The sequence below is a fragment of the Doryrhamphus excisus genome, chromosome 5 (genome assembly GCF_030265055.1).
Source record: "Doryrhamphus excisus isolate RoL2022-K1 chromosome 5, RoL_Dexc_1.0, whole genome shotgun sequence".
Classification (NCBI taxonomy): Eukaryota; Metazoa; Chordata; class Actinopteri; order Syngnathiformes; family Syngnathidae; genus Doryrhamphus; species Doryrhamphus excisus.
This window is the reverse complement of record NC_080470.1, coordinates 24,396,665-24,422,754: the sequence shown is the minus strand read 5'-3', so window position 1 is coordinate 24,422,754 and position 26,090 is coordinate 24,396,665. Positions and strand designations below refer to the sequence as shown.

The 26,090-nt window shown below is 45.0% G+C and overlaps 3 protein-coding genes across 9 annotated transcripts in view; 1 reads left to right on the top strand and 2 right to left on the bottom strand.

Moving 5' to 3' along the window:
- The window catches only part of arhgap39 (Rho GTPase activating protein 39), a 35,851-nt gene that overhangs the window by 8,844 nt on the left and 917 nt on the right, over positions 1–26,090 (top strand). The window contains exons 2-12 of one of the 2 annotated variants that reach the window (XM_058072472.1): positions 5,558–5,968; positions 7,933–9,193; positions 9,637–9,801; positions 9,894–10,079; positions 10,163–10,376; positions 10,823–10,896; positions 10,972–11,171; positions 11,370–11,461; positions 11,648–11,817; positions 11,919–13,431; positions 16,077–18,032. In XM_058072472.1, the coding sequence (XP_057928455.1) occupies positions 5,558–5,968; positions 7,933–9,193; positions 9,637–9,801; positions 9,894–10,079; positions 10,163–10,376; positions 10,823–10,896; positions 10,972–11,171; positions 11,370–11,461; positions 11,648–11,817; positions 11,919–12,113 (2,968 nt within the window). In that variant the 3' untranslated portion in view covers positions 12,114–13,431; positions 16,077–18,032. Of the gene's footprint in view, positions 1–5,557; positions 5,969–7,932; positions 9,194–9,636; positions 9,802–9,893; positions 10,080–10,162; positions 10,377–10,822; positions 10,897–10,971; positions 11,172–11,369; positions 11,462–11,647; positions 11,818–11,918; positions 13,432–16,076; positions 18,033–26,090 lie in introns of those variants that run through there. The other variant, XM_058072473.1, reaches the window with a different exon arrangement.
- LOC131129206 (uncharacterized) lies at positions 13,238–19,783 on the bottom strand. Of its 3 annotated transcripts, XM_058072481.1 has the most exons (11): positions 19,374–19,780; positions 18,607–18,693; positions 18,463–18,515; positions 17,738–18,377; positions 16,960–17,172; positions 16,708–16,872; positions 16,448–16,546; positions 16,256–16,384; positions 16,122–16,194; positions 15,651–15,865; positions 13,238–14,666 (listed from the first exon to the last, which is right to left on the bottom strand). In XM_058072481.1, exons 1-10 carry the CDS (start codon positions 19,471–19,473, stop codon positions 15,655–15,657), a joined length of 1,770 nt encoding a protein of 589 aa, XP_057928464.1. In that variant the 5' UTR covers positions 19,474–19,780; the 3' UTR covers positions 13,238–14,666; positions 15,651–15,654. The 3 variants fall into 3 exon arrangements, with proteins under 3 accessions (XP_057928464.1, XP_057928463.1, XP_057928466.1); XM_058072480.1 differs by lacking the exon at positions 13,238–14,666 and having other exon boundaries at positions 14,673–15,865; positions 19,374–19,775; XM_058072483.1 differs by lacking the exon at positions 13,238–14,666 and having other exon boundaries at positions 15,714–15,865; positions 16,256–16,368; positions 19,374–19,783.
- Positions 20,217–25,659, bottom strand: LOC131129205 (leucine-rich repeat-containing protein 41-like). 4 transcript variants are annotated; one of them, XM_058072479.1, is made up of 11 exons: positions 24,863–25,021; positions 24,694–24,780; positions 24,538–24,596; positions 23,815–24,454; positions 23,519–23,731; positions 23,282–23,452; positions 21,907–22,005; positions 21,715–21,843; positions 21,574–21,646; positions 21,207–21,427; positions 20,217–21,082 (listed from the first exon to the last, which is right to left on the bottom strand). In XM_058072479.1, the coding sequence occupies exons 1-10, from the start codon at positions 24,972–24,974 to the stop codon at positions 21,208–21,210; spliced, it is 1,803 nt and encodes a 600-aa protein (XP_057928462.1). In that variant the 5' UTR covers positions 24,975–25,021; the 3' UTR covers positions 20,217–21,082; position 21,207. The 4 variants fall into 4 exon arrangements, with proteins under 4 accessions (XP_057928462.1, XP_057928461.1, XP_057928459.1 ...); XM_058072478.1 differs by lacking the exon at positions 24,863–25,021 and adding an exon at positions 25,474–25,659 and having other exon boundaries at positions 23,282–23,731; XM_058072476.1 differs by having other exon boundaries at positions 20,217–21,078; positions 23,282–23,731; positions 24,863–25,023.

Below are 26,090 nucleotides of genomic sequence, written 5' to 3'. Positions count from 1 at the left end.
CACTGATTGGATGTGTGTTCATTGACACATGAACTCATCGCAGGCAGTCAGCGATTCTTCTAGTATTGGGGACTACACAGGATCTGTTTTTCAGAGGTCCTGCGGGTACAGTATCTGCAGAGCTCTGTAAAATACAGTGCTAACATTACACTCTGTGTTTTTACAGTAACATCATGCTTGGTTACAACAACAATAATCATCCCACATCTGTAGCTGACTGACAGTTGGCTACACTCTAGAATGCATTTTACAATGTGTAGTGAAGCCTACTTACTGTTTTTAATACATTTTTTTATAAACAAAATGGCAGTCCTAAACACGTAGTGGGCTCATGTATACTGGGACAAGACATGATAATTCTAGCTCTACTAGAGCATGTATTTACAGGGAGATGATTGCACACAGATGACTTAGCATGTGCTACCGTGTCACACGTGCACACACGCTCAAGATGTCCGCGAGCTGCCAGTGAGGCCGACAGCTGCTGGCGTCACGTACACTTCTACTTCACAGGCTACTTGTGATGACGATGATTGCATACATCGCACACTGCCATCGAAAGACTGGCAAAGACATCTTGGTGGGGAACATGTTGCTAGGTCAGGTTGAAGGTCCTGGTCCAGCTGTGGAGATGCTCCCAGGTCAGTTAGGAGGTTCTGGCTCAGCTCTGGTGGTGCTGACTCACAGGCGGCATCAAGCGTGATTGCTGATAGCAGGCTGCGTGTGTTTTCAGCGCTAAGAAAGAGCAGCTCATGCATTTAACATGAGCAAGCTTGGAAATGGACAGAGGAGCTATGAATGTTTAATTAGGCCCACATAGTTTATCAGTCACTGTGCATGCGCGTGCGCACGTGTCACATGACATTTCCTTTATTTCACAGTTTCGCAGTTTGGCATTTGCATTGATCCAAATGTATTTGTTCAATCACAGGAGTAAAGGCAAGAAGGTTTGCTCATGAAATGGAGTTATGGAGTTATCTTACCTGTTAGTACAGTACAAAGTATTTGTGTTTTATAATGCTAACGAAAAAACAAGTTAATTTGACTGTTGCAGACCAAACCACTAACTGTTTATGATTGGTTCATATGGATTTGGTCCATTTATGGCCTAACTGTATATTATCGAAACAACAAGCTTTATGTTAATCGACTAAAAAATTATATGTTGAAGTACTTGAGGACACAATGAAAATATAATTGCTGCTGTGAGGCAAAAGAGTTTGAATAAACGATGTCAGGTTTCCCACAGGACTACAATTTGTTTGTGGTGGCAGGGGTGGCATTGTCTAATTTGCATAGTTTGCCATGATACATATGCATGTCGCTGTAACAGAGAGGAATAATGTGGGAGAGACTAAAAGTCAGTAAAAGAAACCAAAACAAATAGGCGTAGAAGTACAAATGAGCTGTTTTCTGCTGTGTATTTTTTTGTCATTTTTTTATGTCACAAACAAGACAGAGCCACCGGTGAGTATTTTTTTGGTGGGATAGGAGCTTGTTGAAAGGAGTGGTACGTGCTTTCATGTCAGAGTTTGCAATAGTTGCTTTTTTGAAAACGATTAGTGGAGGGATCCCTCCTGCTACGTCTTCGTATTCTCTGGCAGACCGGGTGGTTATGAGGTGTGTTATAAAGTGCAGTTACATGCATACATTTTTCTCACCTTTGCTTCACAAATTATTGTTTGACCATTGAGCATTTTTTTCTGGATTAAAAACACTTTACTAGTACACAAATGTGTCTATTCAATAATGTTTCATTGTGGTACACAACTTCTAAATATCACTGCTTACTACGACTACGATGTGTAAGGTAGTATGGCATGCCATGTTAACATACATCTCCACAATTTTTCAGACATTCCTCCAAATACAATGCGTCAGTACTATTATCTGATGAATTATCAGCATATATTGCTGTTAGTTTGATCTGACTGAGATTGCAATAGTAAAGAACGTTTACCCAATAACTTGTGTTGTCATTTATTATTTAATAAGCACAATGTTTATTCAATCATGAATGTACTTTTATTTATCAAGGCAAAGTGCCTAGAAGACTCTTGACAATCCAGATTTCCATGCAACGTCATGGTCTATGTAGGAAAACAACCACAAGAAATGATAATCATTTCATCTTTATTTGAGATTCTCATGTGATGCCACAAAATTAGATGATTAGATAGATCATTATGGCAGTCTTTTCATTTTACACGGGGCAAGTTCTTACCTTAAGGATTCCCCATGGGCAAGTAATTTCTGTTTTTAATGTAGAGCCCTGAGTCCCATGTGCTCTTGAAAGAGGGCGAACAGGTAGTGCCAAATGTATTTGTGGCGATCCAAATGTATTTGTGGAGGGAGGCATTGAGGGGGAATAAAAAAAAAAACATAAAAGCTTTAGGCGGTTTGTTGGCCATGTTTTGTGCAACAGCAGGGGGTGGAGCCACACCTCCAAGCCTTTGAGGCTTTGGGAGGCACATCTGACTGTATTCATCTTCTCCTGGGTTTCCTGCAGTCTTCTTTAGTGTTGACAATAATCCAGCTGACCCTCAGGAGAGATGCTCTCAGTCCCAGCTGGGACTCACTGAGGAGATCCTTAGCTGTGACAGAATGACTGGAATGTTGGGATGGAGCAGATGGCGGGGGAGGGCCCTCTCTTGTCTCCTCTGAATAACTTCATTCCCTTTTGCAACCTTACTTGTCTTCTCTTCTTTCCTGTCTGGGTTTTCCAGCACATGAAAGTGTGACAGAGGGATGGAGTTCAGAGGATGGAAGAATGAATGAATGAAAGGTGCTCACCCGGCCACCGTCCTCCTAAGATTCACAAAGCCAGCAGGGTCAGTTGCAAAGTGAGGGTACTAAATATTCAGTGGCCGTCCTGAAAGTAGAGGAAGTGAGAGAGAGAGAGAGAGAGAGAGAGAGCGAGTGAGAGGATGACACCTGATAGGGCAGCAGATGTTCTCACCACCATCTGTCTGCTTCAAACATTGATTGCGGCTGTGTCGCTGCATAGGCCTTGCCACACCCAGAGCACAGAACACACACAGACACAGAATCATGATCTCCACTCAATTCAGCTATTGATGGATGGTGGATGGTCATATAGGTAGGATGTAGAAGGTTCCGAAAGGATCTTATCAGAGCTGCTTGACAAAGTTTGCGTTAATTAGAAATGCAATAAGCTGCTGTGTGTGCAGTTGTACTTTACAAACTTCTTCACGGTGCGAACATGGCACCGTCCTCCAGCAAAGCTCTTTAATCTCCATTGGAATCGCTCGCTGGTGAATGTCGCTTAGCCGAGCAGAACCGACGCAGAAGAGCGGGATGAAAGCGAGGGCAGACAAAGACGAGATGCGGAGAAGCAGGAAGACCTCACAGACGAAGCGAGAAAGGAATGCAAAGCGAGAAAAACAAACGTTGCATTCAGGAATAATGGGACAGACAGGAGAAAGAAGGTTGCAGGAAGTGGCTCGGATTTTGGGCCTCTTGGCTCAAACTGTGCATGTCCTCTTTGGATGCATTTGGAAGGCCGAGTTCACGGAGATGTCATGGACGAGCGTAAAAACTGCAAACCTTTCACATGTTGTCTTTTTACTTGACAAGTTGACCATGGGAGTCAATCTGCTGAGTCAGCAATGACATCTGCCATCCGTCTGTCACCCTCTGCCTCCCATCATGACCCGATCCAAGAAAATTACCTTTCTATTTGCACACGAAACCGTCATTGTTGTTTGTCACTGCCGTGACTGCAATGTCAGTAAAGCTTTTGTATAAAAGAAAAGTAGCGGTAGTTGATTGCATTTTGTTAGCTGATGTGGTAGAATCTAGGTTAATGCTGTCCATTTTGAATTTGACTTGTACTGAACAGGAAGCCGCTGTATGCATGTTTTCATGTCGTGTAACTAGACAGTTTTGTGTTGCTTAGCTAACGATGAAGCAAAACTACACTTTTTGTGGAATTTTGCCCATCATCTACAATCCTTATGTGTGACATGAAAACGTATGGCTTTCTCTTTTCTGTGCGTTTTTAAATAAAGAAACACTGCTAGCACGAGGCAGCTAATACTGCATGTAATAGAAGTCACCTAGTCCGCTTATAAAGCCTTCAATTGAGACATCTCCAAATAGTTTTATTTACATGCTGTGAGCATGAAGTAACTGGTATATTCATTATGACATGTATTACAGTATTTTGCTGTATTATGGTCATTTGAAGTATTACCAGAACTTCCTTCTTGGACACATTGGTTAAACTTTTCATTGAAGAGACCACGGTCGACGAGGACTTGCGGGTTCTTAAATTCCTAATGAAGTTGTTCATCTCTGGGAGGAGCCATGTCGATTTTTTTTTCTTCTTTCACATAACATTTGTCTCCACAGTGTCACCATCACCTTTCCTCTTCAGTTAAATTCTTTATCGTTTGAGGCCAGCAGCCGTTGAGAACCACTGCTTTGGAGAACCTTTGGCCAGTGATTTTTGCAGTAGGTCCTAAAAAACAGAGTGTTCCTTTCACATGGAGAATATTTAATAAGCATGAAATATGACTTTCTGACCTTATTTATGAGGGGCCTACAGCAACTCTGCTCATCTTCTTCCAACTAGCAGAAACCTCCTTAGAGACTTTTTTTTTTTTTTCAAATGAGGTTTGATGATGTTAGTTGTGTGTGAACTTGGGCAAGATGGCCGACAGCAAAGTAGCAGACGTGGCGTGTGATAACAAACATGGCAGGACCTTTCGTCTCTCTGATTGTCCTTGTCCCCTTGCATTAAAAAGACTGCCGCGTGGGCTGCTGACCACTTAGCGACATTGCAGCATGAGTCACTTCTCTCTTCAGGAGGAATGTACGCTGCTGTTACACTTCATCGGATAGCATGATGACGACAACGACAGTGTAGCATCCAGCAGGGATCACTTTCCTACCTGGGCTCTATGAAAAAATGGCCAGTCAAAGGTGCTGTATGTTGTGTGTGTGTGTGGTCTCACACATGTCCCATTGGTTGGTGTGTAGGTGAAAGTCACCACTTGAAATTGAAGCAGACGTATTTTTTACTCCAAGCATTGAAAGCCTCAAGTCAATCTGATGGCAAATTCCTCTCGTGAATATTTCAGCCCATGTGGTGTTAAACTGGGTCATTTGGAACGCAAACACGTCAAGCAATTATGGCCAATTAATGCTCCCATCTCCCCTCTGGATCTCTCTGTGTAACAACTCCTTCTGCTCCATTTGATACGCTTTCCACTGTGACAACCAGTACATGCACAAACATGCACACGTCCTCTGGTATGGAAGCACGGTGTCGACCATCGAGTTCACAAAGTGACGTGTGTGAGCTACTGGAGAGAAGTCAAAATGTTACATGATACATCCTTTCTGATGCATTCTTTAGTACGGTTCAGTGCAGGTGTGCATTGGTGCAAATGACACCATGACAAGCATGTACTGTACATAGGTAGTATGTCTATTGGTGTGCATGCTGCCACCAAGGGGTTTGATTGTTCATACAATGGCAGGGACATTGTTTGCATGAATAACAAACTAATGCTGTTCTGTCTTCCTGTAGGTTGGAATGGGTGGAGATCATCGAGCCGCGCACGCGGGAGCGCATGTACGCCAACCTGCTTACAGGCGAGTGCGTGTGGGACCCCCCGCAGGGTGTCCGCATCAAGCGCACGGGCGACAACCAGTGGTGGGAGCTGTTTGACCCTAACACCTCGCGCTTCTACTATTACAACGCCTCCACGCAGCGCACAGTGTGGCACCGCCCCCAAGGCTGCGACATTATCCCCCTAGCCAAGCTACAGACGCTAAAGCAGCACACTGACGGTGCCAACCCACGTCCCGCAAGCGGAGGCGGGGCGTCAGCAGACAATAGCCCGGGTCGCAACAGCGGGGTCAGCCGGGAAGGAAGCACCTCCTCCTCGCTGGACCAGGAAGTGTGTGACAAACAGGGCAGTAAAGAGGAAGCAGAGCGGTGAGTGAAGCTACCTTTGACCTCTGCCTCACCTTCATCCTCCAGTGCACCGTTGTGTACTGTGATTGGTCGGCGTGCCTTGCTAGGGTCACGCTGGCCTGCGAAAGTGTTACTCTCACACACGCCGCAGGAGGACAAATGTTTTGTGAGGTCATTTTCTTAACGAGCTGCTGCTGCAGTCATAACGTGACGCATCAATTAGCATCTCATGGCAGCCTGCCTGACACATTTACACTCAGCAGCAACATCTGTGATGCTTTATTACTAGCTAGCCTAGCAACCAGGGCTAAAAGTGTCAACTGACTGAGGGTTGGATGAGGATGTGTGCTCCTTCTCCACATTATTTCCATTACATCACTTTAGTGTTACATTAAAAACACAGCATAGAGGTCACACATCTTACTGGATATGCAGCATCTCTCTCTCTCTCCCTCTGCAGAGCTGCTGAAGTGGCAGTTTGTCTTCTGTCTGACTAATAGCGACAATTCAACTGCACATGGCTCCACCTCCCTGCACAGCCAAGGTTACCAGAGAGGGATCAAGGGTGCATGGATGAAGTCCATTCAGACGCTTCTTCCCAGACATTTCTCTTGGTTCAAAGAGTCCACATTTTGCTGCTGTCCCAATACTTTTGTCTGACATGTTTCATGAGGCGGCTGCACGGCGACTGAGCGTGCAGGCCTCACAGCTAGGAGACCAGGGTTCAATTCCACCCTCGGCCATCTCTGTGTGGAGTTTGCATGTTCTCCCCGTGCATGCATGGGTTTTCTCCGGGTACTCCGGTTTCCTCCCACATTCCAAAAACATGCTAGGTTAATTGGCGACTCCAAATTGTCCATAGGTATGAATGTGAGTGTGAATGGTTGTTTGTCTATATGTGCCCTGTGATTGGCTGGCGACCAGTCCAGGGTGTACCTCCCTTCTCGCCCGAAGACAGCTGGGATAGGCTCCAGCACCCCCGCGACCTTTGTGAGGATAAGTGGTAGTGAATGAATGAATGAATGAATGAATGAATGAATGAGTGAATGAATGAATGAATGAATGAATGAATGAATGAATGAATGAATGAGTGAATGAATGAATGAATGAATGAATGAATGAATGTTTCATGCAGCAGTGAGTTGCCATTCCGGAAGCTCAGGTGATCAGGCGAGCATTTATACACTACTGGAGGACAGCTGAAAACTGAGGAGGTCTAGTGTGGAGATCAGTGCAGTTTTTTTAATTGTCCCAACGCACATTTAAAAAATATAATTTAATAAGAAAATTTAAAAGCACAAAACCCACAATGGCAGCAAAAATTTATATATTTTTTTTAAGGAAAAAGTCTTAAATCTTAAACAGGAGGGTTTTAATCTATTTAGAAAAAGTCATCATTTTATAAGGCTAACAAAAAATAATGTCATTTTAGTAGTGTAAAGTTGAAATATCAAAGTAAAAAATTGTAGTGAAAATAGGTTGGATAACCCTGATATAGATTATAATGGTGATGGTGGTGGGCAGGCGAGGTGAAGACCAAAGCAAACAGTGAAGGCTTCTCTTGTTCCTCACGTTGGTTCTCATGCCAACATCCACAAGTGCCCCCTGGCAGCCACACTGATGCCATTCAGGTCCAGAGGGGGGAAGTGTGTGAAAGGGGCAGGTGGCCAACACTGCAATCAATTTCACACTTTCTTTTCCACCCGCCCAGCTCCTCATCCTCCTTTTCCTCCTGCTGTTGGACAGCGAGGGGACGCTGGATGAAGACGATGAATGCAAAGTGATGAGCTGGCTTGTTGCCAGAGACCACTGTTCCCCCCACCCCCCAACCCCAACCTCTGCAGTGGTCAGCTGCTAAAAGCTTAAAGACCATTCAATCAAACATCTTGCTCACGCCGATTCTTTATTAACCACCTCTCCTCCTCCCTTTGTCTCCTCTCCTTGTCCCCCCCCCCCCCCCCCCCCCCCCCCCCCCCCCCCCCCAGAACGTCCCCCTTCAGGTGGAACACGGGTACGAAGGAGCGTATGTTGATCAAGGTGACGGACAGGGAGCCCAGCTTCTTGGCCCACCAGGGTAACGGCTACTCCCCCTGTGACCCCCCCACACCAGGAGCTCTGTCAGGAGGGGGTACAGCTTCGCGAGTCCGCCGTTCCTCCGGAGGCAACCCGCCCTCGGACACCGACAGCTCCCCCGTCCTCTACGCTGAGCGCCGCCACTCTCCCTTCCTGAAGCGGGCGGAACTCGGCGGCACGCAGCGGCGCTCGTCCGCCGACTCGCAGCCATCATCGCCGCGCTACGCCTATGAGCCGCCACTGTACGAGGAGCCGCCCTCCGAGTATCAGCCCCCGCCCATCTATGAGGAGCCTCCCACCGACGTTCATCTATCCGAGTCCTCCTTCTATGGCACTGGCAAGTCACCTGCTCGTAAGACTTCGGCACCGCTCTACCACTCCCCCAAGCAGTCCCCCTACGGCCAGCTGGTCCTGACCCGCCAGAAGTGTCCGGAAAAGACGCAGAGCCTAGAGTACAGTCCTGTGGGCAAGGAGTATGTCAAGCAGCTGGTGTACGTGGAGCAGTCATCCTCCAGCCCACGCTTCAAGACTGCCGACCGTATGCTGCGTTACGGCACCACGGGGGGCTACGGCGGTGCTTATGGGGGATCCTACACCCTGCAGCACAGTCAGTCTCTAATCAGGGACCCCCGCCTGCTGCTGGACTACAGCGGTGAGGGCGGCGAGGGGGCGCAGAGGCTGCTTTATGAGGACTCAGTATCTTGGTCATCAAGCCACACACACTCCCTGTCTTCGTCATCTGCTGGCCCCTTCTCTCCCAGTGGAAACCGCAAACGGAAGAGCCGCAAGCCGTCTCTCCCACAGGAGCTAGCCCGCTGTGGTGGCCCCGACGGGGACCTGGCAGGCACGGCATCGGAGGCCATGCTGGCCCAGGCCCGTCTGGCATGGGAGGCGCAGCAGGTGATGAAACAGAGGAGCAGCTGGGACTCGGGCCAGGGAGGGGGCGCTCAGGGTTCCAAGGATGGCTACGAGAGTGACGGTGCCGTGCCCCCTCCCCTGCCAGGCCCCGTGGTGAGGGCCTTCAGCGAGGATGAGGCACTGGCCCAGAGCGACGGCCACCACTGGAAGCGCAGCACCTTTGAGAGGCTGGGCTTTCCTCAGGCCCTACTGGAAAAAAGCCTCTCGGTCCAAACCAGCCTGGCATCCCCCGAGCCCTACCTGCACCCCTCACAGGTACAGATGCATGCTGGGAGTTTTCACACTTATTTGAAGGACAGCATTCTGTTGTTTCAATTGTGGGGTTGCTCATGCTTGACATTGGTGAGGGTTTAAAGTGTGTAAACCCGAAGATGTAAAAATAAGGAGTTGATGCACGAGAACAGAAGATGCAATCGTTGCCAGATTCACTGATGAAATCAGTCAGAAAGTGCTAGAAACTTACCATGTCAGTGCTGTGATGTATACACAACCGAGTCAGTGCTTACATGTGAGGCATTTGGGATGATGCAAGTCTACATGAAGTCCTCTGAGGCCCTGAGGAGAAGAAAAGATGCCGGCTTCCCTCGCCGCCATTTGTCTACTTTGTGCTAGAAGGCACAGCGGTACCAACACTGAACATACACGACTAATAACATGTTTGCTGAAACCACTCTTCACTTCCTGTCTCTGACCGCTAGTCGGAGGACCTCGGCGCCTGTGCCCAGTTTGAGGCCAGCCGCAACGCCAGAAACATGATGCCGAGTGCCAGCTGTGGCGTTTTCCCAGAATTCACCTTGAGAAAGCCCTCGTCTGAGACCGACATCGAGAACTGGGCGTCTAAGCACTTCAACAAACACACGCAGGTACTCCAGTCAGCAACACTACCATAACTCTATATAATAACTACATTCATCCTCAAGTCTGCTCCCATAACCACAATATAATACCTACATAGGGTCTGTTCAGAAGAAAGGTGTCCATTGCCAACATGTTGGCGTGGAGCAGCGAGCCCATCAAGAAGCCAATGATAGTCACCTCAGACCGCAGTGTCAAGAAGGAGGCAGTGGACATCTTCAAGCTCATACAAACCTACATGGGGGACCGGCGTGCCAAAGCCGACCCCTTTTGTGTGGCCCTGGAGGTACAAGGCATTCACACAACCGTCTGGAGTCTTACTTGTTCGTGAGTGTTTCTGGCCTCCTCATCTATCCGTCCATCTATCAGGTGGTGGTCCGCGGGTGGAGCAACCAGGGTTTGCGCGATGAGCTCTACATCCAGCTGTGCCGGCAAACCACGGAGAACTTCCGCTATGACAGCCTGGAGCGCGGCTGGGAGTTGATGGCTATCTGCCTGGCCTTCTTCCCCCCCACACCGCGCTTCCACAATTACCTGGAGGGCTACATCTGCCGACACATGGACCCCCTCAACGACACCAAGGGTACACATTTAGACCTTGTCTTAGCATTTAGCTGCTAACTTTCAAACTAATGTTAGATGTTGGTCCCCATTATCGTATCCTTCTATAGACAAGGATAATCTCTTCCGGCTGTAATTCCAAACACGACATGCTTTGATGATCAGGTGATGCAAGCTGAGACGTTCTCACAAATCAACTTCCTGTTGGTCCATTAAGGAAGCTGCTCTGGCTCTCCCTGCTGGCCAAACGTATGAATAACTCATTCACTGGCCACTTCCTGGGGACACAGACTGGTGACATGGCAAAGCCTGTATTTACAAACATAATAATGTTCATTATTGAGGAGTGGGTTTATTGTCTGACCGCGTTATTTTTTTACATGAGAGGGTCAAAAGTATTAGAAACATTTGCCCGAACCCTCTTCACACAAAAAATTGATGAAATCCAATGCTTGTGCTCCACATCAGGAGTGGCCATCAGCAGCTACGCTAAACACTGCTACAGGAAGCTGACCAAGGCGGCTCTGACTGGCGCAAAGAAGGTAACGCTCAAGACTCTTTGAGCCCACAATCGTGCATGTCTCCCGACTGACTCAGTTCTTAATGTTGCTCTCCAGGGTCTGCAGAAGCCATGCCTGGAGGAAATCCAACATGCCAGGAACGCCATCTTCAGTCCCTCCATGTTCGGCTCGTCCCTGGAGGAGGTTATGGCTCTCCAGAAGGAACGCTACCCGGATCACCAGCTGCCGTGGGTCCAGACTCGCCTGTCTGAGGAGGTTCTGGGTCTCAACGGTGACCAGACAGAGGGCATCTTCAGGTGAGCAATGTCTAGGAAGTTGCTGTGTGGCCTTGAATGTTACGTGGGTTTCTCTTTCTGTAGACAGCCACCATGTATACCACTGTGGTTGTTAAGGACCTCAAAACCTCAAGTTGATGATGGAGTTTTTTTTGTCCCATGCTCAGCATGTGAATATATAAACATATAAAGTATGAGCTATGTTCTTTACCCATCCAGGGTACCAGGAGACATTGATGAAGTGAACGCCCTCAAGCTGCAGGTGGACCAGTGGAAAATCCCAACAGGACTAGAAGACCCTCACATACCAGGTCAAACATGAAACTGTAACATACACCATGTATCGAGAGAGGAACTTGTTCCAACATGGAAACAATTGTTCCTATGGGAAATAATGTAAAGTGAATGTATCTCCTCCAGGACCAATCTGTTTCCTCCTAATGTGTCCAGCTTGCAATGCAGTGTCTTCATCTATGTGTCCTGGTGTCTGTCTACAGCGTCCCTGCTGAAGTTCTGGTACCGCGAGCTGGAGGAGCCGCTCATCCCTCACGAGTTCTATGATGAGTGCGTCAAGCACTACGACAATGCAGAGGCGGCCGTCAATGTGGTGCTGGGTCTGCCGCACATCAACAAGCTGGTGCTCTGCTACCTCATCCGCTTCCTGCAGGTCTTGCGCTCATTTGTCTTTCACATGAGCATAGAAACTTTTTGTCTTTTTGTCTTCCAACTTTGGAGCAAACAGTGCTGATGGTCTTCCTTTGCGTGCAGGTGTTTGCCCAGCCCGCCAACGTGTCCATCACTAAGATGGACGTCAACAACCTGGCCATGGTGATGGCCCCCAACTGTCTACGCTGCCAGTCGGACGACCCCCGGGTGATCTTTGAGAACACTCGCAAAGAGATGTCCTTCATCCGTGTCCTCATCCAGCGGCTGGACACCAGCTTCATGGATGGAATCCTATAGCCCAGCCCCCTCCCAGATGAAGGGGTTGGCCAGACAAGAACAGTATGTGGACTTAACGGGTCACGTGACTGCGGTACCCCACGTGCCTTCACGTACGTGCATAGACCAGGACCATAGGCCTGCAGGGATCTCATCTTCCTCTCTGGTCATGTGACTCGTCCCGGCAGCTAAGGCTCACTGCCGCCAATCGCCCATGGCCCCGCCCACATGCCATTACCCTGCCCACTACTGATTTGTGAATGTGTCTTTGTGTGTGTGTCATTGTTTACAATTGTTGTATGTTAATTTGAGATTATTTAACATGACTTTTTTTTTACTTTGTAATTTATTTTGTATTTATTTGACACCTACTTGTCGATGAATGTGTTCACATGTGAACGAGTGTGTGGTGCTCACACGTGCACTCACACGTGTGTGTGCAATGATATAGGCTCAGTGTACATTGACTGTACAGACAATGTAAAAAAAATTCTAGACAAATGTGCTGTGAACGTAACACTAACAAGGTTTATGTTGTTTCTCTCTGCAAAGTCGACACAGGCTCCCCCTAGTGGTGACGCCCTGCCGGGCTCCTGGTGCTGATAAGCAGGCCACTAGAGAGCGGCACGCTGGGACAAAAGAGACCAATTCGCTTGAAAAAAAGACGGAAAACAAATGTAAGATCACTAAGGTTGGTTCCATCAGTTTTTGGTGCAAAATGACATTTTGTTGTGGCGGCAACCAATCAGCATGCAGACAGCCGTTACCACTTTAGCTTGACATCAAGGATGAAACTTGACACAAATGTTCCCATTCTAGATAACAGTCGAATGAAATGAAGTTCATTTATGAATTTGGTACATTTTTTTTTCTACTTGTTGCTCCAAGCTTGAGAGCTGTCGATGATGAAGATGGGTTGTGAGGATGCCATGTGTGTTTTCAGTTGTTTGTGTCACCGTCTCTCGCTGTGTCTGACAAAAACACCAACAGTGTTTAATAAAAGACTCAAGCTGGCGCGTCACGTGTCGCTGATGTGGCGTTGAACACCTGTCGACAGAGTGGGCGGTGCTTGTGCGCTGCAGCTTTCCACGTGCCTGGGTCTCGGTCTCGGGAGTGGCACGTGAGGTTCGGGGAGAGACTGTTCGCGTTTAATCAATGCTTCAGGCAAGTACAGCAGATCAATTCGACTAATTAAGTTTAGGCTGTGTGTAAGAAGAACAACAGCATTTCTTCATCCCCCTTAAACCTCATGGATGGGAATCGAGTAGGGAAGCCCGCAAGGTCCTCCCCAAGACCCGGATACTCCACAGGGATAGCAGCAGTGAGCACATCAATCGAGGTACTCCCCTGCAGTGTTGCCATCTTTATGATTTTGTCGCTCGACCTGGCGACATTCCAACCCCCCTTGACATATTTTCTCTAAAGCAGCTGGCGACAAATTTAACGACCATTTCCTACATCGTTGGGAGGTTTTTTAATATGACGAAAACACCATTCTGCGTTTTGTGTTCCCACTTTGCAATGGCGGGCTTTGCTGACAGGCCCCACCCCACCCAACGACAGTTATAAGCAGTGCTATTACAGATATTCACGAACCACAATTGGCATATTAATGTCAGCATAGAATAAACATAGCATAATCTGTTATCCGCTGTTCAATTCTGCTCATGTCAAAAAGTTCTCCATTGCCAAAGTATGATGGGAGAACATTTAGAGGCGCTGTCTGAAATAAAAGACTAGTTTAAATTTAAATTAATGGTAATGATTTAATTTCATTTGAACATGCATCAGGTTACAGTTGAGTACATGACATAATCAGTTCCCAGTTCCACATGTCCAAAAGGAGTAGGAAGAAGCAAAGCTTATTGAATCCTACCCCTCCATCTGGTACTTTTACAATCAGTAACTGTTACATTTGTTCACTTCCCGCCTCTCTGATATAATTACATTTTTTTGTCACATACCAAAGTACGAGGTGATATGAGCATCCAATGCCATAATGTGTACCATAGTGCGTGTCAATATAGTGATATATATAGCACATCATGACTGGTTCAAGACTCTTCATCCTTGTATTTAGCAAACATCAACTGCTTGTATTGTTTCTTGAATTGGCTCATCGTTGTGCATTGTTTGAGGTCCTTACTCAATCCATTCCATAGTTTGATTCCACATACTGAAATGCTATGGCTTTTTGTCCTTGCATTTAAGTGTTTCAATTTAGTTCTTCCCTGAGATATTTCTCCTCTCTTGTAGAGAAGTATTGGATGACATTTTTAGGTAATTGGCGGAAGAGTGGTTAGCACGCAGACCTCACAGCTAGGAGGACCAGGGTTCGATTCCACCCTCGGCAATCTCTGTGTGGAGTTTGCATGTTCTCCCCGTGCATGCGTGGGTTTTCTCCACATTCCAAAAACATGCTAGGTTAATTGGTGACTCCAAATTGTCCATAGGTATGAATGTGAGTGTGAATGGTTGTTTGTCTATATGTGCCCTGTGGCTAGCGACCAGTCCAGGGTGTACCTTGCCTCTCGCCCGAAGACAGCTGGGATAGGCTCCAGCACCCCCGCGACCCTTGTGAGGAAAAGCGGTAGAGAATGAATGAATGAATGAATGGTTGTTTTTAGCCTTATGCATTATTTTAGCTGTTTGAAGATGAACTATATCAGCAAGTTGAAGTATTTGTGATTTTAGAAATAAGGAGTTAATAGTATGTTCTCTGTAGGCGGCATTACGAATTGTCCTTACTGACCTTTTTTGCAGTACATTTAGCGAGTGAAGATTGCTTTTATAGTTATTAGCCCATATTTCCACACAATAAGTTAAGATATGGTAGAACCAGAGCACAGCAAATCAGAATTAAGTTTATTTGTATTTCTAAACACAATTAAGTTGTTTTTACTCATTTGTTTGTCTCTACCAGGAGATGCCGTTCACTTTTTCCTTCCTTAGTGTTGCCATCGCTTAGCAACATACAAAACAAATCATAATTGCAATTCATAAATTAAATATAAAAATATTTTTCTTTCCTTAGTGTTACAAGCAAAATTATTCTAGATTATTCAGTATGTATATGATTAAACAATACCGACATAGCAAATCCTGCATCATTCATTACCATTCCAGTAAGTAGATTATTAAACAATCTGGTTATTTTTTATGACCATAAGGAACAACAGAAATTTGATTTTAATGTACTTATCTGGATATTTAACTGGAAGCATTTATCAATACTTCTCGTTAAAAAATATACAATGCACCTTTCATTTCAGTGATGGTATTGTTAATGCAGTTGTGACTACATCTAAATCATCATCACTGACACAATATACATTGTCTTGGCCACTGTCCTGAGTATTTCCAACAACCAGTTTTATACATCTACAACATTGACATTTGAACATTTACAATTTTGTCAGGTTTTTTGTGTGATCTTTGAAGACCAGGAGTGAAGAAGGCGTGTGTGTGTTTGTGGTTCAGTGTCACTGTCTCTCGCCTGTCTGACAAAAGACTGACCGTGTTGAATCAAAGACTGGTGCTGATTCATTATCGACTCACCACATCAGCGAATCAGGTCGGACATGATGTTGCTGAATTCCCAGTCATAGGCCACCCGCTGACAGAATGGGCGGAGCTTGTCCACTACAGCATTCCATTCGTATCCGTTGTTTCCCTGGTTGTACGTGAGGTCAAGGGTGAGACGTTGCGGTGGAGGGTGTGTCGTCAAGACCTCAGCAAAGCGTAGCATGTAGCTTGGCACAATTAAGTTATGGCTGTGTGGAAAAAGAAGAGCAGCATTTTTCATCATCCGTTTTACTTAACTGGGTCATGGAAATGACCCAGTTTCTAAACGTATTCTGGGATGCATTGCCCACTGTGTGCTATCTGTGAGTCTTTTAGAAAACAGAAAGGTAACAGTTTGGAAACATTAATATTTTTCCATACTTGAGTTTCCATTTTCCATATTTTTCCACACTTGTATAGGAACCTTGCTACAAGGTCCTTCCCAAGGACTTGGTGAGCACTCACCGGAGATCAAGGTATTCCACTGAGCTTGGTGTCGGTCCAGTGAAGAGTTCTGCCAGCACGCGGACGTCATGAGCTGTTGACACAGGCAACGTGTGAACACGTCGCAAAGCATACGCGTCAACGCTGTCCCTTACCAAAGTAATTTTCAGGCAACATGAGCTTGCGCAGACACGGCACCGCCTTAAGGGCGTCAACCAGCTGTCGTAAAGCCTCCTCTTTGTTGCTCTGCTGGACCAGGAGATGGCAGCTGTGGAGACGCAGCTCTGAAAGTCAAAGCAGCGTCAAACATGGTGGCGCGAAGAAGACAATACCATGGGATTTGTTACCTTCCAGCTTGCACACTCGCAGCACGGTGAGCATCTGGTGGAAACAATTGGACAAGTCCATGTTCTTCAAGTGGAGACTTGTCAGGCGGCCATTGGACTCTAAACACACACAACACACACAGGTCTGCTCGGGTGAGGTCTGGATGGATCTGGACTCAAATGTCCATGCAGTCATTAGGTTGGAGTTTAGACGCTGAAGTCATAACCAAAAGTACTGCTCATTTTGACTTTTTGACATTTTGAAATGTGTGATTGTTCACCTGAGAGTGTAGTGAGGATGTCCTTTTGGGAGTGGGCTGGCAGGTGGACTCCTTCCAAATGCAGCGTGACCAGGCCGGGGCAGCGTCTCAACACGGACAAGAGGAAGGCGGGCGATGTCACCCGCCCATACACTTTGATTGACAGGCGCTCCAGCGAAAGTTGACCTGCAGAATGGTTATAGGACACAGTGAACAACGAGCAGGTGAGGAACGCCCACTGAAGCTGCTACACGGGTAAAAACACACACTCACTCGTATTATTTGTAAGAGGCAGCTCCTCCATGAAGAAGTTCCCGAATTGCACGTTGAGCTCCGTCAGTCTGGGGTAGGCGTTCAACAAAAAGCTTGGCAATGCCGGGCACGACATTGGGTCGATGGACAGATGGCTGAGGGATGCGTCCGAGCATTGAAAAAGCTGCTCAAGAGCTTTGGTGAAGTCCAACATATCCGAAACAGGTATGGGTGCTGCACCAGAACATCAAACACACATGTTGTGTCATGTAGGGTTGCCAACACCGACAAGGAACACACTTCGCCAAAACTAAAATCAAAACTAGTCTATAAAACCTCAATGGCTTCCCACAAGCTAGGCCAATGGATGCCAGCATGTTTGATCATTTCCTTATCAAAATGTTTTGCCATTTGACTTTGCTGAGCTGACCGAGGCTGTACCTGACAACGGCGGCAGCTAGCGAACTTGCTAGGTAGAGTTAAACGCCTGGCTTCTTGTCGTCGTACTACAAATGTGACTTTTGACCACAGTGACATTTTGTCACATTTTAACAATGCACTTAGTTGGGAGCTTGTTTTTGTCCCAGCTTCTTGTGGATATTATGTTCATGGGGCACGTACTAACTTTGCAAGTGTCGCTGAACAATTTTGCTCTCTTGTTGTCATTCCACTAATTACTTGTTGTCCTGAAAACACTATTTGTGTGTGGTGTAATGAACACAAACACATACATAGCGTGTGTAGCGTGCGGTAGAAAATGAATGAATGAATGAATGAATGAAAATCGTTGATGACTCACATCTGCTGCTCAACGTCAAAGCGGTCAGGCGGGAACATGATGGAAGGATTTTAGTCAGCTCGTTCAAGATCTTCGGTGAACAGTCCTCCAGTTCCAGATGTTCAATGAATCTGTTTGGACACCCGGTGCATGTTTGGATGTTTTGGGTACAAAGAATGTATGGGTACATCTGAAAGCGTGCATCTGTAAGGGCTTCTTCTTCTTCTTCATTGCATATGTTTTCCCTGTGAGGTTTGCTCAGACATCCTCCTTCAAACAGCACCTTGGACAGGATGTCATGATCATCGGTACGTAGAATGAGGTGTTTGGTGACGCCATGTTGCATCAGGCGGTGGATGATGTACATCAGTGATTTCTCCTTCTGACTGAGCACACTTTTATCGATCCATAGTGAAAGTCTAGTAACCGTCTTCTCTAAAACATGGAGAACAGGCGTCTGTCCAGCTATCAAGTCGATCCTCGTCTTGGGCTCGCAGTGCAGTTGAAAATGTTTGATGCTTTTAGCTGCCGGCAACAAGACGTTTGGATTGTTCATATGCTTCACAAAAATGGGCGGTATGTAGAGTTCGTTGATGACCATTTCCAAAATCCGACCCATGACGACTTCTTTCACATCTTGCTCCGTGGCGCGCGCATTCAGCTGGAATTGGAGACGGGAGAAGCGTGACAGTCATTTGCTGTGTCCTGACAAGGTAGAACATCTTATCATCTCGTTGGATACCCACTCTGCTGGTCAATAGCTGATAGAATTTCCACCATTTAGAGAATGTGGATATTCCTGAGAGGAAACAGACAGGAGAATCATCAACGTGATAAATGAATGCAAAGCATATGACGCCGTTGGCCGTGTTCTCCACTCACAAGCTTACCTTTGAGATTGAGGCCCGGCTGAAGTTCATCCAGCTGACACACATCCAGATGAGGAAGAAGATCTTTTAGAAGTTCTTTCGGAAGATCTGATGACACATAAATTACATCATAATATTCAATCACTTTGGCGATTGGTTTGCAGTGCAGTGTTTATATCTAGTACCTCTATTGAGGACATTGTCTTAATTGTGTTGTTTATGTTTGGTGACTGGAAACCAGACACTTGGCCTGGCAATGAGATATTCAAAATATATTGTATGAGTATGCCTCCTATGTATGGATAGAAAATTAAAATACTATTTATAACCAAATACACAAAAAAAGAAAGAACATTCAATAAACAGCAAGAAAACAAAATGACGCAAGACCCTACCGTGAAATGATTACGTTTTTGGAAAATAACCAATATTTTAATTAGCTTTTTGACAACAATAATTAAAAAAAAACCCACACCAAAACCATGGGCAATTTAAGGGCCCAATGAAAAGCAGGCCATTTCCATCACTTGAAAAAGAGACGGCATGGACAGGAAGTGCAAATGAGGTGTCCTGGGAAAACAGGATGTTTACTTACTCCAGCGTATACTGTACCAGCAGCCAACATTTGAGTACATTAAGTACTAACGGAAGAAACAAACTGGAATCGATCAGAATGTGCCCCTGTTCATAGTCCTAACTTAAATGAATACAAACTCGGGACATGCTCTTAGTTATTTGTCATTCGCCACTGTCACGTCCCAACACATAAAGACTTCCGGTTTACTTACTAAGTACCGCTGTTGTCCCCAAAACGTCCAAATGTTCACTGACAGCTCTGCAACAGATGCCATTTAAAGTCATAATCCGATTATCTGTGTCCATACTCATCTTTGATGTGTATAATGTAAACGTTATGGCGTTTCAGCACACAGACGTGAATCCTCCTTTCGTTTTACTGCGATTAGCGCGTAGTGACGTATTGGTCTCGAACGAATCGGCTCTAAGAGCCGGGTTTTTGAAAGGAAGGACCGGACCTGGTTCGAGTCGTTGAGAGCCGATTAGTTTTTTTCTTCCTCGGCTTTTTTCAATAAAAAGCCATTGTAGTTGGTCATGATTTTGTTGATGTTCACTGAATTAATTTGATCAGGTCGGACATGATCATTGAATTGGTCACTGAATTTTGAATGAACCAATTTAAATAAATAATAATGAGAGAATCATATGAATTATATGAATTGCCTTTTAGATTATTAACTTATCACTTAATTATCACTTAAGACGCAGGAAAGAATTTGGGGAAGAAAACGGATCCCAACATTGGAATCGATATCATCGATATTTAGATTACATTAATGTACAGCTTTGTCTATTGCATCATACAAGAGATCGTCACCATCAGTGATGGGAATAACGGCGTTTTAAATATATGGCGTTACTAACGGGCGTGTAGCAGGGGCAAGTAATGCAATAGTTACTTTTACTGTTAACCAGTTACTTTTGTACTGGAGTAACTCAGTTACTTTTTGGAAAGTAACTAGTAGCTATAACTAATTACTTTTTTTTAAAAAATAACGTGCCCAACACTGGTCACTACTTCTTAACGAGGGAAACACGACACATACATTCCCATATTTCATTATTTCAGTGCAAAATGAGACATACTGCTGTTTTAAAAATACAATTAAACAAGAAATAAATATTTAAACAAGACAATAAAAAACAGCAAAAATTGAAAAAAGAGCAGTCATTTTACAAAAATAGAAAAAATATTAGAATAAAGTTATAAAAAGAGAAAATAGCAGTATACAATTGAAATATGTTGTAACATGACAAAGTAAATACAGTTGCAAAAAAATTATGTTGATCCGCATACTGATTTTTTGCTTGAGCCCATGTTGTATTACAATAATAAAGTCAAAATATTGTGACAATAAAACCATAATATTACAAGAAAAATGTACAAGAAGAAAGTTACAATGTTTGTTTAAAAAAAAAAGCAAAAAGCTGATATACTTTGTCAAAGATAACAAAACTGAGATGTAGGCTATTTTTTTTTCTCTATATGAAAATGTCTCAACATACTGTGTGGAAAAGTACGCCCTGCATCCTTGATTTGTCCGTATGCAGCCCTCAGCGGAAAAAAGTTTGGACACCCTGTTTGAAAGAGTCCAGAGAAAAGCCTGCCCGTGTTTAATCAATCAATCAATTCATTCGATCAGGCTGGACGTGACAAACTCACCCAGCTTCAACTCTTGTTCTCCTGTTCCCACACAGCCAGTCCAGCTTCAGCTTGGTGCATGGATGTGGCACTCCCATTCTTTTCGCCATAATATGGGTTACCAAGCATTTAGCTTAGTTAAAGTGCAGCTTTCCTTTAAGTAGTCAGTCTTATGCATTGCGCTCTAATATCTTTGGTCGAGCCTTCCCCAGACTTCCTGGTTGTGTCACTTGTTCTGGTCTTGATGCGGACGTCGTGACAGGATCTCTCAGGATCTTTCTGGAGCAAAGATCATGAATATCTTTAGTAGTTTGCAGCTACTCTGCTCCTGTCCTATTTGTGCTTTTTACTCATTGCTTCTGCTCTGAGAGCTCTGATGGTGAAGATGTGTTTCAATACTTACATCACATGTTGCTAATGTGGTCGGCCATTAAGTTGCGGGAATCCCAATCATTGAATACCAGCTGACAGAATGGACGGAGCTTGTCCAGTGCAGCGTTCCAGCTGCGTTTGTCTCGGACTCCCATATTGTACGCGAGGTTGAGGGTGAGACGGTTCGGTGGAGGGTGTGTCGTTAAGGCCTCAGCGAAGAGCAGCAGATCAGCTGGCTGGATGAAATTTAGGCTGTGTGGATGAAGAAGATTCATATTTCTTCATCCGTGTTCCTTAACTGGGTTATCGATAGGAGCAGTCTACGTAGGGAAGCCCATAAGGTCCTTCCCAAGACTGATTCTCCACAGGGACAGCAGCAGGACTTAGTGAGTACTCACCGCAGATCGAGGTATTCCACTGAGCTGGGCGCAGGTCCAGAGAAGAGTTCTGCCAGCATGTGGACATTGCAGGCTGTGGACCCATGCAATGTGTGAACACATCAGCGACCATACCCTTGAAGCGGTGATGGTGTGGCTTACCAAGGCGGTTCTCAGACAATGTGAGCTTGCGCAGACACGGCACTGCCTTCAGGGCCTTGACTAGCAGCACCATAACCGCCTGCTTGTCACTATGCCGCTCCAGGAGACGGCAGTCATGGAGGTGGAGCTCTGAAAGACAGAGCAGCGTTAAAAAAAATGCTGAAGTGAAGAACATGGTGTGGACTTTATTACCTTCCAGCTTGCACACTCGCAACAGGGTGAGGAGCTCGTGGAAACAGTCAGACAAGTTCAGGTCCGTCAAGTAGAGACTTGTCAGGTTGCCATTATACTCTAAACACAGAAAAGCTTCATCAAATACAGTAAGAATATCATCGATGGCCACACCACTCTTTTTGCAGCTTCACTCCATCGACGGGGTAGCAAAGGCAGGCAACTTTTTTTTTCTAATAGGAGCACAGTGGACCCTAATGTAAAATTTTAGGGATGCACAAACCAAAATCCACTTGCTCCGGAAAGGGGTAGTGATGTCATTGTTTTCAGAAAGTAGTACAGTTTGCTTGTTTACATGGAAATGACATTGCAGGATGTTTCCAATCCCGAAGCTGTTTAAAAAAAAACAAAAAACAAACACACCCACCTTTTAGGGCAGGGGTCGGGAACCTTTTTGGCTAAGAGAGCCATGAAGGCCAGATATTTTAAAATGTGTATCTGTGAGAGCCATATACATTTTGAATGCAATAAAATGTGTGCATTTTTATGTAAGACCAACAGTTTTAGATATAATGGGCTCTAATTACGTAGACCAGGCACACTACCCCACGCCAATGGGGTGTGGCCAGCATACTTTGGTGAGCAGCGCAGTGTCTAATAATAAATCAAATACTTGCTGCCATTAATGCAACTTCTGCTGCTGCATGGTTTTGAACCGTATTCAGTATATTTCATTCTTTTGGCCATCTTCACCAGAAGGCTTGGTTCTGCAGCTTTAGCTATTTGACTAAAGGAGGAAAGTTTACATTTAAATGTTTTTTTGACATCTCAATGACCGAGGTAGACTACTGCATTACCCAGAAATAATCGAGTTTTGGTGTTTGACCTGGAAAATATCTTCAAGAAAGATGGATATGGTCGGCCGTATTGCAGTAGAAAATAGATGGACGAATTAAAATGCATAAGAAAGTTGTTGATTTTGAATATTATTTTTCTGTGATGGTTTACTTTAAAATGTTAGCAAAAATGCATTTTTATTGTGGTAAGAAATGCTTGAGAGCCAGATACAGTCATCAAAAGAGCCCTACCTGGCTCCCGAGCCATAGGTTCCCTACCTCTGTTTTAGGGCATGCAGAACAGTGTTTCCATGTGGATAAAAAGGACATGACTATGTGAGGGGGGTTTTAAAAAGACCAGGATCCAGGACGCTTTGCCAACAGACAAAAGGACAGGATTTACTGCCACGAAAAGCAAGCCGGGGTGGGAGAGGTCAAAGGGCGACTAAAGCTCTCAATCACTACATGAGGATGGACACAGTTTGAGGGAACCAGATGACCGTCTTGATGAACGAGACTTAAAAAGAAAGTCTCTTGATGTGACCTGTGTCATTGTTCACCTGACAGCGTGTTGAGGAGTTCCTTTTGAGAGTACGGAATCAGCAGGCGCATCCCTTTCACATGCAGCGTGACCAGATGGGGGCAGCATCTTAACACGGACACGAGGAAGTTGGGAGCTGTCAGGAGGTCCTGATGCATTTCGACTGACAGGCGCGACAACGGAAGTTCGCCTGCAGGATGGTTAGGACAGAGTAAACGACGCCTGCTGAAGCTACCGCATTGGTCAAAGCACAGACCTGTATCCTTCCAAAGCGGCAGCTTCTCCTGAAAAACGTTATCAAACTCCACATTGAGCTCCTTCAGCCTGGGATAGGCGTGCAACAGGAGGCTCAGCAAGGACAGGTACGACAGCGAGTAGATAGACAGACGTCTGAGGGATGCATCAGAGTGTTGAAATAGCTGCTTCAGAGCTTTGGTGAAGTCTAACACGTCGGAAAACTGAAAAGTGTCTGCACCAGAATCACACATACACGTTTGACATTTAAATGTAGAAAATGTGATTGGACGAGAAAAACATTGATGAGTCACTCACTCTTGCCGCGCACCGTCAGAGCGGTGAGATGCGAGCATGAAGGAAGGATTTTAGTCAGGTTTTTCAAGCTCCTGAGTGAACAGTCCGCCAGTTCCAGATGTTCAATGACTCTGTTTGGACACCCAGTGCATGTACGGACATTTTGATCTAGAACGTCTGGGTTCATCTTTAAGAGTTTTGCTGGGGAACCTTCTTCTTCTCCTTCGTCATTCCACGTGTCTTCCCTGTGATGTTTGCTCAGACATCCTCCTTCAAACAGCACCTTAGACAAGATGTAATGGTAATCCGTACGTAGAACGACATGTTTGGTGACGCCATGTTTCATCAGGCGATGGATGATGTACATCTGTAATCTCCTCTCCTCTCCAAGCACAATTTTCTCAAGCCAAAGTGAAAGTGTAGTAACCGTCTCTTCTAAGACACGTAGAACGGGCGTCTGTCCAACTATCAAGTCGATCCTTGAGTTGCGCTTGAAAGACAGTTTAAAATGGTTGATGCTTTTAGCTGCTGTCAACAAAATGTCTGGAGTGTTTAAATGCTTCCTAACACTTTGAGGTAGGCTTTGGTCATTGATGACCATTGCAAACATCCTCCACATGACTTCCTGTTTCACATTTTGCTCCGGGTCAGATGCCTTCAGCTGCAATCAGAGATGGGAGAAGCGTGACATTCGTCTGCTGACCTGAGAAGGTACAATATCTAGTCATCACAGAAGATACCTACCGAGGCCCAGCCACCCAATTGCAGGTAGACTTTATGCCATTCAGGGAGTGTGGATATTCCTGAGAGGAAAATGACAGGGGAGAATCAACACAGGAAGTAAAGTCAATTGTCAAACGAAAGGCAAGACAACCATACGCTCTTTCCTCATAAGCATACCTTTCAGGTTGAGCCCCGGCTGAAGTTCATCCAGCTGACACACATTCAAATAAGGAGTAAGACCCTTTAGAAGTTCTCTTGGAAGACCTGATGGCACATGTATTGCATCATCTCAGATAAAAATCACGGGAACAAACTTACAGGATTCCCCAAGACAGTGTTTTTCAACCTTTTTTGAGCCACGGCACGTTTTTTATGTTGGAAAAATAACCAACATTATTTGCTTCTTTCAGTTTTTTCCTGATTACGGACCCGCCACAACAGATCCTTTTGATCCGCATACTAATTTAACCAACAATGTTACAACATGTCACCACTTCCTCTCACGTGCATCACTAAGTCTATTAGAGGAACGAGGCAATCAGCTACGTGTTGCCACACGGACGAATATTACATTGCTCTGCTAGTCTTTACACCAATGACAATGACATAATATTTGCAGAAAATTATTAATACATATTAATTTTAAAAAAGTGATATTGAATAATTCCTCACGGCACACCTGACGATTTCTCACGGCACATCAATTCTTGCAACATAACAAATAAAAAGCTAGTAGTAAATCTGCATAATGGCTACATTTTTACAAAATTTGAGTCATTATTCAGTGTTTAGGGCAGAACGAAACTGGAAGTAAAAATAGGGTTCAGTTCGTGGACCCAACTGAATAGAGGCAAACTCGGGAAACTAAATTATTGATATTTATTTGATATAGCAGTCTCGTTAGCCCGAGTTAGCTAGTTGGCGCTCCGAACACAGAAACACTTCCGGTTTACTTACCAAGTACCGCTGTCGTCCCCAGAACTTTCAAATGCTCACTGACAGCTCGGAGGCAGATGTCACTTAAAGTAGTGATCTGATTTTCCGTGTCTAAACTCATCACTGCTGCACATGAACGTCTACAGAGTTCAGACCAAGGATGGTGAAGGTTTCTTTTTCTTCTTCTTCTGTTGTTGTTTATTGGCGGTTGGCAAGCAGCTTTTGGTTTCCATTACCGCCACCTTCTGAACAGGAGTGTGGAACATAATCTAACCCCCTCTATAATCTATTCATAAATCCAGTTTTTCTTAAAACAGAATACATATATATCTGTATAAAAATGCTAAAATATTAGCAACATTGAATCTTATCTTTTCCTGTTGAAATGTATCCTCCAACCAGTGGCGTCATTAGGCCTATTTGCCTAAAATGTTCTTGATTCCCCCTAAATAATTTGATATTTTTAAGATTTTAAAAAATGATTTTTACAAAAAAAATCTCTGACAAATTTTATATAATAGGGCAAAAGCAGGCTCATAAGCAAGCCAATAAGCAAGCTAATACTAGCCTACTACTAGTACTACTACTACCACAAGTAGTAGTGTAGATTTCGCAGTGTAGATTGTGTGTACTTGTGT